The sequence below is a fragment of the Natrix helvetica genome (genome assembly GCF_964273705.1).
Source record: "Natrix helvetica genome assembly, chromosome: Z".
Classification (NCBI taxonomy): domain Eukaryota; kingdom Metazoa; phylum Chordata; class Lepidosauria; order Squamata; family Natricidae; genus Natrix; species Natrix helvetica.
In genome coordinates this window covers 133,424,310-133,440,962 of record NC_138554.1, presented here as the reverse complement: position 1 = coordinate 133,440,962, position 16,653 = coordinate 133,424,310, and the positions used below count along the sequence as shown (strand labels likewise).

The following is a 16,653-nucleotide window of genomic DNA, read 5'->3' as shown; positions in this document are numbered from 1 at the left end:
AGTTTTATGGCTGCTAATGTAAAAACTTAACAAGTTGCTTTAATCTTTTCTCCAAACAAACTTTTTTCTTCACCAATATATTCTTTATTCCATTTCTCTTGTGTGCCACATCTCTCAGCAGCAAGGAGTTTTATTACAGCAGTGACTGAGTGTATCACTGGAAAAAATGATAGGTCAGGATAGGAGCAGATCATCCTGAAAAAGTTCTATCTCTGTGTCTATGAAGATTCTCAGGCATCCAGGTCATTGTTGACCCAAAGATGCTTTTCCAAGAGGCAACTGGACTTTCTTTGCTGTTTCTTAAAGATGTTTCACTTCTCATCCAAGAAACATAATTGTTTCAGAACAAAAGATGTTTTTTGAATGAGAAGTGAAATGTTTTCAAGGAAAAACAAAGAAAGTCCAGTTGCCTCTTGAAAAAAGCACCTTTGGACTTCCATCTCTGTGGTTAAGAGTCAACATCAACTTGATTACATGATGGCATGCAATAAATCCAATAAAAACTTGTCTATTAGAAGGCTCACAAAGGAGAAAACTATCTTCTGGAATATTTTATAATAAATGCAAGAAGTGGGTAAGAATCAAATGAAACTTAGAAATGTTCAAACCTACTGCATTACTACATGTATAACAGCTTTGAATAAGGAAACATGGTAAAAACAGAACACAGATACCTAAAAAACCAAATATAAAATGAAATTTTTCAAAGCCTCTTTTCCACCTCTTCCAAAACTTTTCATTATGGATTATACTTGTCAGTGCTCACCTGTTTCAACTGCATGAAGGTTTCTGTGTTAGGAAAAACAGTCTGTTTTTCTTCCTCCTCTTTTTTTTTCCTTTTAGGCCGAGATGTTGCTTTTTCACCTGTCCTCTGAGTTCGTTTGTTTCTCTGTTTCTTCATTTCTTGTCCTAAATCTGATCTCTGAACTTGGCTATTACCACAACTTAATGAGCCTTGCAATGGGTTCCCTAATGGCTGGTTAAGGAAAAAAGCAAATATAGCGTATCATATCACTTTAATAAAAGTCCTAAATGTTCAAAACTCGGACCCTATAAACACTGAATTTCATAGTGAAACTACCTACCTACCTCCCACCCAGATCATCTGATGATAGGATCACAAAGATAAATATCAATGGACATATTGTTTAACTGCATCCCCATTTCCCTTAACCAAATTCAAAATCAGCTGTAAAAATTGAAAGGAGAACCAACTACCCCCAATTTAATGAAAGAATCAGAGGTGGATTGAGGCTGAGCCTCAGAAGTCACAGCAAATAGCACAAGTCTTCCCCCATTAGTGTCATGATTGGAAGATGGCCATTGGTCACAGACATTGCAATGTTGGAGAGGAAAGCACCTGTTTTAGCAAATGCAAATAAGTCCTCACTAAGCAACCCTAATTGAAGCTGAAAACTCAGATGTTGAGCAACATGGTCACTAATTGAGATGTCACGCAACCATGATGGATTTATATTACTTTCCATTTGATTGTTAAGTTATCCTGTGACCATCACTACTGATTTTACTGCTGGCTTCTCCATTGACTCTGCTTGCTGGAAGCCAATTGTGAAGCGTAGAAATGTTATATGACCATGGGATGCTGTAATGGTCATAAATGTGAGGACTGTTCATAAAATTACTTTTCAGTGCTGTTGTAACTTCAAATGGCCATTAAACAGGGCAGACATTAAGCAAGGGCTTGCCAAAAAAAGGCAAAGCTGTGGTAAAAATCTATCTGAATTGCTGAGAAAGTATATCTGTTATCCAGCAACAAATGGTTGGGGACACGGACAAAGTACTTCCTACCATATATTTTCCAATGTCCTGAAAGTCAAGCTGTTATTATTAAAAAATATTTACCATGCTGCTTTCAGCCAATTCTTGTTTTTTGATTAATTTATTGTCCTCAGCATTCTCTGGAAGGTGGAAGCTGCTTTCTGATTTCTGACTGACATGACTGGCAGCTGCTTTGTTCTTAAGCAGGTGTTTGAGGAGTTCATTCCCTGACTCCACTTTTGCAGGTGGTGTGTTGGCAGGTGGTGCCAGATTCTGTGCAGGAGGGGAAAGCTGAATGGCAGCTTTATCATCTTCCACGTCAACATCCCTTTCTGTCTTCATCTTAGACTCAGTTTGACTGGAGCACTGATCAACTTCCGCCTTTTCTGGCCTAATTTCTTGAAGGCCTGCAGAGATATCGGTCTTGGCTATGTCCGTTTCTGGGTTTGGACTCGACGGTTCAGGGAGTTGGTTTTGTGGCAAATTGCTTTCAGCAAGTTGAGCTTTCAGCTCTAAGGAAGGCTCACCCTCTGCAGCATTTGGTGTTGCTGCATCTGGCAGCTCTTCTTTCTCCGTTTCTCCCGAGTTGCGTGCAAGCTCCCCGGGAGTGCTAAGAGTTGGGGTGGATGCAGCATCCACAACAACTGGAGTTGGAGGAGCAGTTATATCTGAATGAGGCGTTGATGGTGTATTCACAGAGTCGGTGTCATCCTCTTTTTTCTTCTTTCTTGTTCTTTTCTTTTTGCCCTTCTCCTCAGGAATGATATCAGAATACAGTTGAATCAGAGACTGATTTGCTGGATTTGTCCCAGCAAAGTTTGTTCCAGGTGGTAGGCTGGAGTCCTGACCGCAGGCTAGACCACTGCTAGTTCCTGGAGAAACTGCAGGCACACCACTGGCAAACTGGGGCCTAGGCAAGGACTGGGTAAAGCTGACTCCAGAAATACTTCCGTGGGACTGCTTAGCAGAGTGGTAAGCAGAGCTTCCACCTTGAACTGGGACTGAATCAGGTGCAAAAGGGGAAGATCCTGTCCGCAGTTGCTCACTGCATGGTGGAAAACTGGGAGTGGGAGGAGAGTTTAAGGGCCCTGGTTGCAAAATAGATCCTATCTGCTGCTGTGGTGGTGGTTGCTGTGGAGACTGCTGAAGGGGCTGTGGTGGTCTCATAAAATCACAAGTTCGATCTGAACCGAGGTAAGGTATTTGAGGGAAGGATGTTCTAGCATTTAATTCAGAGCTCACTGTGCCATGCTGCTCCATTTCCATCCTCTGTTGCAGTGCTCTCTGTCGATCCACTTCCTGCATAAGCTGGATTCGTTGCCTTTCCTGCTGCTCCCGCAAACGCTCTTTTCTCTCTCGTTCCTGGAAGCTTTCGCTAAATGGGTTATTGTCCTCAAATTCCACACGAGGTGGGGGACCCGACTGCACACTGGGGCTGGGGGCTAACACAGGAGCAGGTGTCCCAGGATTAACTGGCAGCTGGGGGATCGGAGGCGGCATTCGTGGTGCATTGTGGGAGAAAAGTACTGGAGTATTTGGAGGTTGCCAGCTGGGCAAGCATGGGATTCTGGGTGGATTGGGTTGGCCAACTTTGTGCTGTGGATGCTGAAGCTGCTGGGATATCATTGGGAAATTCTGCTGGCCTATGGCTGGTGATGACCCTCCAGGGACCATGGGGGGCTGCGAAGCAAGGCCTGGCATCCCTGAATGGGGTCCCATTCCAGACTGCTGCTGTTTTATCCGGTATTCTTCAATCAGCTCTGCGTGCTCTTTCTGCTGCTTTCGTATCTGCAAAATTCATTTCTTATTTAATTCTAATATATTTTTAAATTATCTTTACCCCGCCTTTATTATTTTTATAAATAACTCAAGGAAATAAACATACGTATACTCCTTCCTTCTATTTTCTCCACGGAAAGGCTCATTATTGCAAGATTTTATTATGAATCGCATGGAACCCAAGAGCTCTTACCTGTTCAAGCTGTTTTTGAACCATGCTCTGCTGCTCAGTGACGTGCTTCAGCTGCTCTGCATCCTCCTCTGGGAACTCACGGCCAGCTTTCTTTGCTGTTCGCTGCTTTGCAGAGAGGGCTTTCTTTGATTTTCGGTGTGCTCCAATTTGCTCTTCGAGATACTTCTGCTGCATTTGGAGAAGTTGCTGAGTTTCCTGTAGCCATTCTTCGTACTGCTTTCTATATGAATCATCTGGGGTTAAAAGATAACAAATGCCATGTTCCTTCTAAAGATTCAAGTGTTAAAGGGAGAGCTTTATTTTTGTTTGGGCCATGTTGTTATTATGAAGAATTCCTCCACTGGCCCTTAGACTAGCATCCGTAAAACATGTTTTCAAGCAAGCTACAGAAAAGAGATCTACAGCTTCCCTCTCCCAAGCTGTTTTATGTTCAACATAATATAGCTAGTCTTTGGCCATAATTGAGCCTGGAACCATGATCATAAACTGAGCATGTCATTAACAGGTGATCATGTGACTGACCCGATTTTATGTTATTTTTTTGCAATAGTCATTACATGAATGGGGAAGTTGTAAAATGAATGCTGAGGTTAGTAAGCGAGCCCGTTGTTCACCAGCTTTTGATGGAAAGTAAATCAATTTCCAGCCAAAAACATCATAGGTTGTGGTCATGTGACCATGGGATCCTGCAAATAGCTTAAATGCTAGCTAACTGCAAAGTGCCCAAAATGCAATCATGTCACCACAGGTTGTGGGTGGCCATCAGAATTTCAAACAGTCCTTCACAAAGGGACTGGTCAATAAGGACTCCCTCTATTAATACTTTGTCTCAAACGTACTTTCCTTTCAAAGTATGTTTAAATAATGGAAAAAAATATAAAATATTTTAAAGAAATGCCAAAATAGCTTTTAAAAGGCAAAAGGGGCCAGGTTTATCTTAACCTAGCCAATGGTCTATTACTTTTTTTAAAAAATCGATATGGCTGAATACACTTTTACAAAAAACATATTGCCTATAAAAAAATTAAACACATGAACGATTATCTAATTACTCATTAATAATGAAAGTTACTCAGAGAAATTTCAGTAATTTACTGTATTTTAGATATTGCATTTATGGAGTTTAGAAATCACGCCCCAAGGACATATAACACATGAACGGAGTTATACTTACTTACAAATCCAGGACCAAAATTTGGAGGATTTGGTCTAGACATCTGAGGTGTTAGGTTACCATCCTTAAAAGAGAGAGAAAAAAGAACAACAAAATGTATTGAGATGATCTGAGAAAGGCATGGGGATTTTTCCAGCTCAGAAGTCAGATTATGTCAGTGTTTTTCAACCTTTAAGATGTGTGGACTTCAACTCCCAGAATGCCCCATGACGGCTGGGGAATTTTGGGAATTGAAATACACATAAGTTAAAGACCTCAAGGTTGAGAAACACTGCATTATGCACATAGGTTGTGTGAATTATTTTGTTCCCAGTAATAAAAGTGCAATGCCTCACATATGAATCAGTTATCTCTCTCTCCATTTCTAACCTTTTCCCCAATTAAAAAAAACATTATTACTGCAATCAGAAGGAGCACTAACAATCATCTGTAAGACAGGGAAAGGCAGATTTCGGATTCAGCCAAACCCATCCATAAAGTACTATGCAAAAATAATTGGGGATTTGGTTCCTACTTTAACCACTAAACATATTGCCCTTAAAAATTATTATTTTGAACTGATTTACTGCAGATCTCAGGAAAAAATTTATTACCTGTGTAACTGCTTGTGGTATTAAATGCTGGCCTTCACTGCTCTGGGCCCCAGGTCCTGTCTGACCCATAAAGGCAAATCTGGTAATAGGTAAAGAAAAATAACAATTTTATTTTTTATGCAACTTGTATTAATGAAGAGATCATAATCTGAAACAATTCCATCATAATATAAATCAGATGATATTTCCTCATCTGTACCTGTAATTATTTTAGGATCCACCCATCCATGCAGAACAGAAATAAAAAGGAAATAAACGTATTCAATATAGAATTGTATAAATGCATTAATATCTCTGCAAACAAGTAATATCTGAACCTATAATTAAGGAGAAGAGCTGGACTTTCATATTAGTACCTAAGAGAGTAATACTGCATCATTTTAGGCAAAAGCACCATTTTTACCAACCTGTTCATGACCAATGGTGGCATCCCCATATTGTTCTGTGCCATAACTTTATTGATCCCTTTCAGAGCTACCATTTTCGCCTTCATTATAGGATCAGTAATTGCATCAAAATCTAAGAAAACAGAATGTTAGAATATATTATGTTTACACAGTATTCAAATCAAGTTGCTTCAATTCTGTGAACTGTAGCCTTTTCATACTTATATCAGCTAATCAATTCAGTGTTGTTGTTTTAATAAAAAAAAAAAGTTGTGTATTTGAAAAACGATTTCCATGGATATGTTGAATTTGTTTCAGATCACAAACTGAACCGACCAGCAATCATTTTAGAATCATTTTACATTCAAAGTTTACATGACCTTAGACTAAAATTGGATAGCCAACTAGTGATTCAGATAAATATTTTGGCAGAAGCAAAAACGCCAAACTGTCAGTTTTTCTCTTAATGCCTCCACTGAGTTAGTGCCAGGAATTAAATGAAATTTGTTTTCAAGAATGTTCCCTGTTCTTATTTTGTCAAATATATGTTTTCATTTGCATTAGATCAATTCTCAAGAATTCCAACAAGTACATACCGTACTATGTTGTATAAATCAAAGGAAGAACAAAAACAATTAACTCTTTGCATGAGTCTTACATTAAAAAAAAAAAGACTATGAAAAATACAGGAAGTCCTCAGCTTACAACAATTTGTTTCCTAACCATTCAGTTACAAAAGCACTGAAAAATGTGACTTATGATTGTTTTTCACTTAGACAGATCAGCATCTCCATAGTCACATGATCGAAATTTGGACGATTGATGTTTAAGACTGTTGCAGTATCCTGGGGCCATCTGATCCCCTTTTCCAGTCTTCTGATAAGGGGGAGCCAAATTCGTTTAATGACCATGCTAGTCAATTTATAATGATTAACAACTGTGGCAAGAAAGATTGTAAAATGGGGCCAAATTCACTCAACAACTGCCTTGCTTAGTGATGAAAATTTTGGGCTCAACTATGTTATGAGGCAAGGACTACCTACCAAATTTTGCCTATGTATTTCATCTTTTAGAAAGGCAACAAAAACGGTTTGTTATATTTCTGGGGACTGAAACCGCTGGCTTCCTCTTGGCTTCCTCTAGTTTTTAGTTTTCGTGCTAATGGTTTTAATGTTTGCTTTAATTATTTTATTGTTTTTCAACCTAGAAACTTTTGTTTTTAATTACACCTAGAACCTAATGAGCTGAAGGAAATAAGTTCAATGCCATCAATCAACTATATGAATATTGTATATCTACAGAAATATCCCTGGACAAAAGCTATTCAATGATCAAAAATGCCTACACATCCCCTGGGAGGCTGGAAATAAAATATAGAAATGGAGACGAGTTAACATTCATGACAACTGAGGATGAAATATATTTGCCCCATCTAGTTTGTACACATACCCAGCCAACATCACCATGGTTGGAAAAGTGAGAAAAGCATACCAATGTTAGGGAAAAATGGTTCAGACCGCTGGCGAATCATGGCTTGCATCTGTCGCTGCTGCTGCTGCTCTTGCCTTTCTTGATCCAAGAGGTCTTGTAGCAAGAGAGGCTGCTCTTCCAAAAGCAGAGGTCTCTCCCGATTCTGCTGTTGGACCAACGTCTGAGAAAGCACCAGCTGCTGAGGACCAGGAATGCCGCCAGGAGCAGGCCTATTTACCACAGGCCCTGTTTGACTTCCAGGCTGCCCTACCCCTAAACTGGGATTGAGGGGCTGGCCAGAGATAAAGCCTGGATTTACTGCAGTTCCTTGTGAAAAACTATGGCCTACTGGTGGAACCATGTTCACATCAGATAACACATTTTCCATGTTTTGACTTGTGGATGTAATCAAAGTTTGTGGGATACTGGAAATGGGATTTGTTTGGGTTGTCCGGAAGGAGTGAGGAGGAGATTCTAATAACCTCGTGTCAGGCTTTTCGGAATTGCCATGAGTCAGTAAGCTTGTAAGAACTGGAGTAGATCCAGGGGTATTACAAGAATTTGTTTTATTTTGACTAGGTAACGGAACTGCATCTGAAGTGGATGCTGTGGTTTCCTCATTCATATTTGCTTTATCAGTTTCTTCCACATTACAAGGCAAAACAGATTGTGTTTCTCCATCATGCTGAGCACTAGAAGCTGCCACATTTTTGTCATTTTTTTCATGATTACATGTAGCTTTTTCAATTGGAGAAAGCATTTCTGTTTTGGTCTCAATGTTCTCAGCAACTTTTTTCTGAGTAGGAACAGATACTTCAGGAACAGAAGTCTTATCATCTGAATGTTTTTGCAGACTGTCTTCTGCCTTGGCCTGTATATCATCTATGGGGACATTAAGATCCAGCTCTTCATTAAACATACCCTTTTTGTCACCCAAATCATGGTCTGGATCAGTATAAGCAATTATGTCAAATTCTCCTGATCTCAGAAGATCATCAAGATGACGGTCATTAGTTTCAAGATTATCTAATGTGTCCAATTCATCACCTTTGTCTTCCGCATCTAAATTTAAATTTTCAAGATCTTCATCAACCAAATCCTTAACCTCAACACCATCAAGGTCTTTAACTTCTAAATCTTTCACAGAGGGATCGTCAGGATCGAGTTTCTCTTCTAAGGTATCAGTGGGCTGACTGGGCACTTGTAAGTCATTTGTTGCATCAGTAGGTCTTGTGGTTGGCAAAGAGTCTCCTGAAAATGCATTATTTATTGATGGATGATTTAAGGAACACATGACTAGTGCAGGTGGATGAGATGGATTCATTTTATCCTGCTGGGATGGTGCTAAATGCTCCAAACCTGTTGAACTCTGCAACGGATTATCTGCATTTTGAGAATTACATCTTGTGGGTTCTAGATGTCTTGGGCCCTGACGATCCTGTCTAGGTAGAATTTCAGTTTGTTGTTGATGCTCAGGAAGAGTGTTCATAATAGTAGTTGATGAAGAAATAAAAGGCAGTCTTGGTCTCACTTCAGGTGCTCTATGACAAAGCTCAATGAACGCCTGCCCCATTATATTGTGCTGTTGAACCTGGATACCTTGTGGTGGGAAATGCTGTGGCAAACCAATGGGATTATTCATTGGTGGTTTGTTAGGTAGCCTAGGCAGATCTATAGGCATGGATCTTCTAAACTGTGGTGGGACACCAGCATGTTGCATTTGTGGTGGTGGACCAAGAAAATGATCTTGGCAAGGGGGAGGTCCACGGCCACCACTGGGAAAGCCAAATCTGGGAAAGAGAAGAACAAGCTTTTATTGAATTGGATGACCCACAGGAGAATATTTCCTCCATAATGAATACATACAATAACTGTGTAGGTAATTTTTACATAAATAAAATTAATGACATCTCTGAGTTTATTTCCACATTATCCATTTACTACTAAAATAGATGACCCCTCTCTGTATGTAATCAAGTAAAACAAATTATGCATATTTTGCAGAACTACAGAATTGATGTAAAAAAGAATATACTAAGTTAAAAGGGCAATATATATTGCTTTAAACCTTGATTAAACTGCCAGGAAAAAATATGTTAATTAAGGCCAATTAATAAAACTATAATGAATTTTAGGCTAATTAATATAATTGATATAAGGGCAGAAAGAAGATTCCTACATTCCAAAATACCTAGACATTTCTAGCAGCAAAAATAGTATTTTCCAGACATAATCATATTGATACATGACATAGAAAGGAAACATTTACATATCTTAATTTACAAACTATAAAATTATAATTTAAACAAAAATAATATATTCTAGTGTCAGAATGTTCTGGCCTCAGAAGTTAAATGCTTTTGTGCTTGGTTCATTATTTTCAAAATAAAAAGAATATTTAATAAAATATGAACTCAATTTTAAGTGACTGCATGTAACTTTTTAATATGTTGGCATACATTACATTCAAGTATTATTTTAAACCACTTGCTATTTAAGGAGATTGTTAAAAGTAATGAAGGATTTTTTAAAGTACTTGTTGCTAAAATTTACCATTTCCTCTCCTTCAAAGAAAGATGTATATCATATCATATTGTATCATATATCATATCATATCATATCTATAGCACAATTTCTGCATTAAAATGAACTTATGCAAATTTGTCTTGGTCATTCTGAATGACAAACATGCTTGAATTTCTTCATAAATAGTCCAATTTAGTAAAGAGTGATAAAGCATTTCTATACCTAATTCCATGAGGCCTCATCCCCATGCCAACAGCATCTCCTGGAAATTGAGGTCTATTCAGTTGCCCATCAACAGGAAAACCTGCCAGCCTTAGTCCACCTGGAGGAATTGTAGATGATCTAATGTTGCCAGGATATGGAGGTGGTGGTCGGGTGAAAATTTGATTCAGATTTTCTTGCTGCCATGGCTGAATAGGTGCCGCTGGAGTTGCTACAATAGGCTCTGGTGGGGCTTTTTCTTGACGGATTGCATTTTTCTTTTGTTGCTGCTGCTGAAGAATAATTTCACGTAACTTCTGGCGCTGACAAGAAACAAAATATATATATAACCTAATGTTCACATAGAAACATTAAACTCCTTTTGATATTCCTTGCAATAAGTCACATTCCTCAGAGGTGGGTTTCTGCTGCTTCGCCCCAGATTGGGTGAACTGGTAGTGGCGGCAGCGGGAGGCTCCGCCCACCCATCCAGACGCTTCTGCGCAGAAGCCGCGCATGAGCGAACCAGTAGTAAAATAAATTGAAACTCACCACTGACATACCTGTAAGCTACATATCTTTTTTACCAGCATTTGATCATTTTAAAACTGTATTCATCCATCACACTTTAGATAGACTTTTAAAAAAAACTTACAAAAACTCAAAACATCAATCCTCTGGCTTAATATCAGTCTCCTGGCATTTGGTTTTGAATATTTCTCTCTTTCCATCTCATTTCTACATTGACCATCTCACCTCAATAATTTTGGGCAGTTTACAATAAAATCCTGTAGTTATGAAAGGATGTCTATAGACAGCCAATCCAGAATATTATTATGATAAAATGAATGAGTGTTTTCACAATCATCATGTCTTTACAGAATCAATTATTCACTAGACCAGTGTTTCTCAAACTTGGCGACTTTAAGTCCTGTGGACTTCAACTCCCAGAATCCCCCAGCCAGCTATGCTGGGAGTTGAAGTCCACAGGACTTAAAGTCGCCAAGTTTGAGAAACACTGCACTAGACTAAGACAGACATGGAATTAGGTTGAAACCAGTGGTGGGATCCAGCCGGTTCGCACCCCTTCAGGAGAATTGGTTGTTAACTTTCTGAGCAGTTTGGTAAACTGGTTGATGGAAGAAATCATTAGGGCAGAGAACCTGTTGTTAAATTATTTGAATCCCACCACTGGTTGAAATGGCTCTATTCAATTGGTCTCCTTTAATTTAGCTCTGAATTACGTGATTACACACAAGCATACTGCCCAATGCAAAAGTCTTAAGCACTGAATAATAATTTTTACAAACCTTAGATTCAAAAAATATTTCTTTAAATTAATACTGGTTAACATAGCAAAGTGCTCCCTGATTCTAACTATGTAAGGTGGGGAAAATATACAAGTTTTATAGCTCATTTCTACCCTCAACTCTGGTTAAGAAGAGATGTTGGATAATATTCACACAATACGTATTTAATAAAGATAGGACGACGTTACCTGGAAGTTAGTCAGCTGTACATTTGTATCATTTAGCTCTGTAAATCAGTGATTTATTGAGACAGGATGTTTCTTATGTTTCTAAAAGCTAGTCTTACATTCTTTCAACTATGTAACCTCAATATGAATCAGCATAACATAAAACAAGATAAATTCACCTGTCTTAATTTCTCTGCATCTGTATGAGACATTGCACTGTTCTGGGTTAGTCCTGCAGTTGGACCTGGGAGAGAACCTTGTGTGGTCTGTGAAAATAGTTTTCCCTGCAAATTCATGGATGAATTTACTGAGGAATTGAAATTTCCCTCTGGCCCACTTCTAGATTGGTCATCTTGGGGGTGCTGAGCTGTTCCAAAGGTTTCGGGTTGAGATCTTGGAGTCATTGGAGGCTGATCAAAAGGATCACAAGGTGAGGGATCATGGCTAAAAGAATCTTCCACTGTAGACCCTGATAGCTTTGAAGGTTGAGAAGGATCTGATGGTTTGACAAAAGTCCCAGATAAAGTCCTGCTCTGAGATGCCTGCAGATAAGGATCGCGATTTGACATGGGAATAGGTCTACTGAAAGTTTCTGAAATTCCAGATCTTTGAGTTGCTGGTGGCTGAGAATACAGATCATTAGTAACTGGCATTGGTGTACCTGGAGGCTGGGCATACAGATCAGAATGCCTCTGATTAGCTGAAACCTGAGCAAATAAATCTGCAGCCTGTGGAGGTCTTGATACAAGTGACTGATGCATATATGGGTCAACTGAAACAGGTCGAGGGGTGCCAGGAGGCTGGGCATAAGGGTCTGTGACTGGACGAGGGGTGCCAGGAGGCTGGGCATAAGGGTCTGTGACTGGACGAGGGGTGCCAGGAGGCTGGGCATAAGGGTCTGTGACTGGGCGAGGAGTGCCAGGAGGCTGGGCATAAGGGTCTGTGACTGGACGAGGGGTGCCAGGAGGCTGGGCATAAAGATCTGAAGCAGGTCGGGGGGTGCCAGGAGGCTGGGCATAAGGGTCTGTGACTGGACGAGGAGTGCCTGGGGGCTGGGCATATGGATCCTGAGCAACTGTCCTTGAAAGAGCTCCAGAATAATCACCCTGATTTCGCAACACTCTTTGTGGATGGGCAAAAGTATCCTTTATTGCTGAGTGCGAAGCCAACTGAGACTGGCTGTAAGAATCATTAGATGGATTGTGTGCAAAACTATCTACAGGCCTTGGTGTCAAAAGAGGCCTTTCATAAGGATCCACAGCTACTCTCCTTAAAGTAGGTGGCATTTTTGTGTAAGAATCTTGAGAAGATGGATTTGGGCATGCTGGTGTTTTAAAAGGGCTGGAATGCCCTTCAATAACAGATGTTGAAGTCAATGAAGGCCGTAAACATGAATCAGTAGAAGAGATCCGTGGTCTCTGAAAAGTATCACCTCCTGTTCTTGGAGGTGGCTTAACAAATTGGTCACTGCTTGCTGGCTGTTCTGAAATTAAAGGTGATCTTGACATCCCCAAAGGTTTAGAGAACTGTTCTGTTCCAATTACAGGTCTCGGTGTATCTGGAGGTTTTGCATAAGGATCACTAGTGCCTGGAGACAAAGAACACAGATCTCTGGCTGGTGATGGTCTCCTTCCCATTGATTCAGAAACTTGAGTTGGCCTGGATATCGAAGGTAGTGGACACACCTCTGCTGACGTAGCAGAATTTCTCCTGACAAAATTTTGATTTTGGTTAACAGGTGGTGGCCTGGGAGTTCCCACCATTTTTGCATATGGGTCAACCGGAGAAGGTGGCTGAGCAGAGGGGGAGGAAGAGAATGTTTGTTGTGGAGTCTGACAATGACCATCTTGAGCAGACATTCGATTAGCAGTCATAGGTGGAGGTGGGGCTGGGGGTTTTAGGAAAACATCAGAAGGAGTAGCTGTAGAAGGACCAGGCAACTGTTTTGCATATAATGCTTGCTGGGCAGGAGACATATTTCCATTGCTGGTCTGAGGGGTTAAAGGACTTTGCATCCCACTGCTAGGGGTATCTGAGCCTGATTGGTTTACAAGCTGTTGTGATCCTAGTTGTTGCTGCTGCAGCAGCTGCTGCTGTTGCTGCTGCTCATTTTTCACTTGCTCAAGTTTCTGAGTTGCTTCAATTTTAGCTTGCTGTTTACTTTTTTGACGCATTTGCTGTTTCAGAAAAGGAAGAAAAAAAGTTAAAATTAAATAAAGACCAAGTAGTAAACCCACAGGCACATTTAAATATTATTCATATACACATACTGACACGTCTAAGAGCACAGAAACCAATGGCAAAGTTTTAATTTTCTTTTTATAAAGTCCTACCTGAAGTTATTAAAGGTACGTATCTTTGAAAATCAGAAGTTCATATTAAAAGTGAACATGACACTCAAATACTATAAAAATGCTTTCAAGCCATATCAAAAGTTTCATCCAAGCAACCCAACACTTTTTGGAGATCTCCGATTCAAATCTTGTTTTATATGCAAGTTTTTTTAAAAATAGTGGATGCAAACATGACTGCAAGAAATACAACACTCCCCTACACCCAGCTTCATCTGATTCTTGTGAAGTTTGAACTTAATACTGTAAACCAAAATAAAATAGAACCCTCCCCTGAAGAGATGCATCCTATAGATTCCCCAAATTCCCATCAAATATGGAAAAGACTGGAAAGTCTGCAATCTGCAATCATAACAATATGGAAATAAACAATTCAGACAGCTTCTATTAACCTCTAAATTAGCCTGTGTTGTTAGAATCTGCCATATTCCTCTAATACTTATCACTTCTAAACACATTACATATTTCAGTATTTCCTTCTGTACCTATAATGAATGCTTCACTTCACTTCAAGACAGAAATATAAATTCTGAATTACTCAACCTTGTATGATATGGGATTTCTGCTGGAAACATGAACTTGTTCCAATTTATTTAAAGTTCTATTTATGATACAAAACTTACATCACGTTTAAGAAGGCCATACCCACTGAATGGGAGCATAAAAATATGCAGCTGTGCTATACAAACAGCAAAGAGCAAGCAGCGAACACAACATACCTGCCTAAATTTCCATTCTTGCTCATGTTCAGATTCTCTCTGTTTTAATGGATCCTTGAAGAGATCAGTTTCAATACGAGATCCAGGATCAATGTTATCCTGCTGTTGCTGCCTCTTCATTGAATCATTGGACATTTGTACTTTGTTAATCCGTAAAGCAGCCCTATTATCTCTGGCTTTTTGCTATTTGAAAAAGAAAAATAGAATTTACTTGGGTTCTGATTCATAAATAAAAGCAACCTTTATCCCAGAAAGGTTCATTATCCCAGAAATACTTAAAGTTTATTTGTTTGATCCAAAAATGTTTGAATGATTTAATAAGCAACAAGACAACTGTTTATATCATTAGACAAATACAGAGTGGATGTATTTATGCAGATCCAGATGGAGGACAAAGTTGCCATCAACAGGAAGAAATAAATATTGAAATACTAAAGAAAATGAATATTTGTAATCAACCCACATTTAATCAATCCCAGGAAATGTGGCCCCGCTTCAATCAAAGCCACAAACATGGTTTTTAATAATTTCCAAAGGTCTTAAACACTTATTACTAACTAAAATTCTTCCAATTACATCTCCAGATGATCAAATTAATTAGGCTGTTACCAAAAAATTAATCTGTATGTAAATGAACAAAGCATTCACAAAACGTGAACAACAATAACAAACTTGAATGCCCTAAAAAGTAGATTTGGGAAATCAAAAAACAGTGAGTATTGAGGAAAGCAAGAAACCTTAGCTACCATTGATTTATGCCCTGGAGGAATGAAAGAAGACAATGCTTACTCATAGAATGCGTCTTCAAATTAATCTATCAACTCGACAGTTCAAAATTTTGGAACGTATAATGGAGAGTGAGAGCTAAATAAAAAAGGTCTTCAAGAGTTCAGGCATTATGTTTTTCTTGTTTTGTCTCAAGGGGCCCTGGAAGTATGGGTTATTTATATATCAAATCTTATTGTTGTTAGTCATACACCCTTTTGAAGAAATCTAGACAGACTCATAAATAGCCTTTCTCTTAGTCTGATCCAGTTAGGAGTGGATAAGAAAGAAAGAAAAGCCTAAACAAAAAAGAAAAAAAATCCATAAAATAAATTTAAATTCAGTGAATTATCATGGATCCTTGTGTAATCTACAGAGAAGTCTGGGAAAATGCCTATTTAACAAGTTGATTTTGCTAGATTTTATATGTTTTAAAATGTATTCTGCCGAAACAATATGCTTTTTAGCAATTCACAGTTTAAAATAATTTCTAGACTAATTAACAAAAGTTGTAGGTAAAGAGAAAATTTGAAAAGGTTCATTACCACGTATGGAGCTCTTTCTTGAGAGCTTGCCTTTCTCCATAGCTTGGCAATCTGCTTGACTCTGGTAGTCCAGTCTGAGAACATGGAGAAGAGAAAGGAAACAGATGCATTAATTGGTACCAGAAGTATTACTGATACATTATGGAATATTATCCAATTCATAGAATATGTGGAAAAAATAAAATATCCTGAAACAAAGTGGACACCCAAAAGCCCCACAAAAATTAAGTTTAACTTGATAACATACCTGGAAACTCTTCTTTGAGGTTTGGAAAATTGATATTTGTGTATAAAACAGGTGCTACTGTTGCCATCTCACCAAGTGCTTCCTCTTTTTCCCATTTCAGAGTGCTCCTCTGTGCATTAGACATGGTATCATTTTCTCCTTCCAAAGGCGTTGCAGTTGCAACCCAAGGATTGGTAGGATCATTAATCACTGCATTAAATACTGTGTTTTTATCTCTAAAATCACAACACAAAAATAAAGCATAGATATCATTTTTTGCATTCAGAGCTACAATGTCCCAAACCTTACATTTTAAAATTGCTAGCAGTACTGGCACCCCTGCCTTCTGATGTCAGTGAGAAATTAGGGAGGCCAATCTTTTAACTTAATTTCATGTTAATTTCATTTCTTGCTAGCTATGATTTTTTTAAAAAAAATAATAGTTTTACCCTGTCATTAGTATTTTTAT

General features: G+C 38.8%; 1 protein-coding gene across 9 annotated transcripts in view; it reads right to left on the bottom strand.

Moving 5' to 3' along the window:
• The window catches only part of KMT2C (lysine methyltransferase 2C), a 185,063-nt gene that overhangs the window by 24,088 nt on the left and 144,322 nt on the right, over positions 1-16,653 (bottom strand). For 8 of the 9 annotated variants that reach the window (XM_081970156.1, XM_081970160.1, XM_081970161.1 and 5 more), the window contains 12 exons: positions 16,206-16,420; positions 15,959-16,032; positions 14,649-14,831; positions 11,758-13,755; positions 10,123-10,424; positions 7,396-9,164; positions 5,926-6,037; positions 5,519-5,597; positions 4,926-4,989; positions 3,752-3,984; positions 1,864-3,567; positions 767-976 (listed from right to left, as the gene is read on the bottom strand). In XM_081970156.1, the coding sequence (XP_081826282.1) occupies positions 767-976; positions 1,864-3,567; positions 3,752-3,984; positions 4,926-4,989; positions 5,519-5,597; positions 5,926-6,037; positions 7,396-9,164; positions 10,123-10,424; positions 11,758-13,755; positions 14,649-14,831; positions 15,959-16,032; positions 16,206-16,420 (6,943 nt within the window). The remainder of the gene's footprint in view (positions 1-766; positions 977-1,863; positions 3,568-3,751; positions 3,985-4,925; positions 4,990-5,518; positions 5,598-5,925; positions 6,038-7,395; positions 9,165-10,122; positions 10,425-11,757; positions 13,756-14,648; positions 14,832-15,958; positions 16,033-16,205; positions 16,421-16,653) is intronic. The other variant, XM_081970159.1, reaches the window with a different exon arrangement.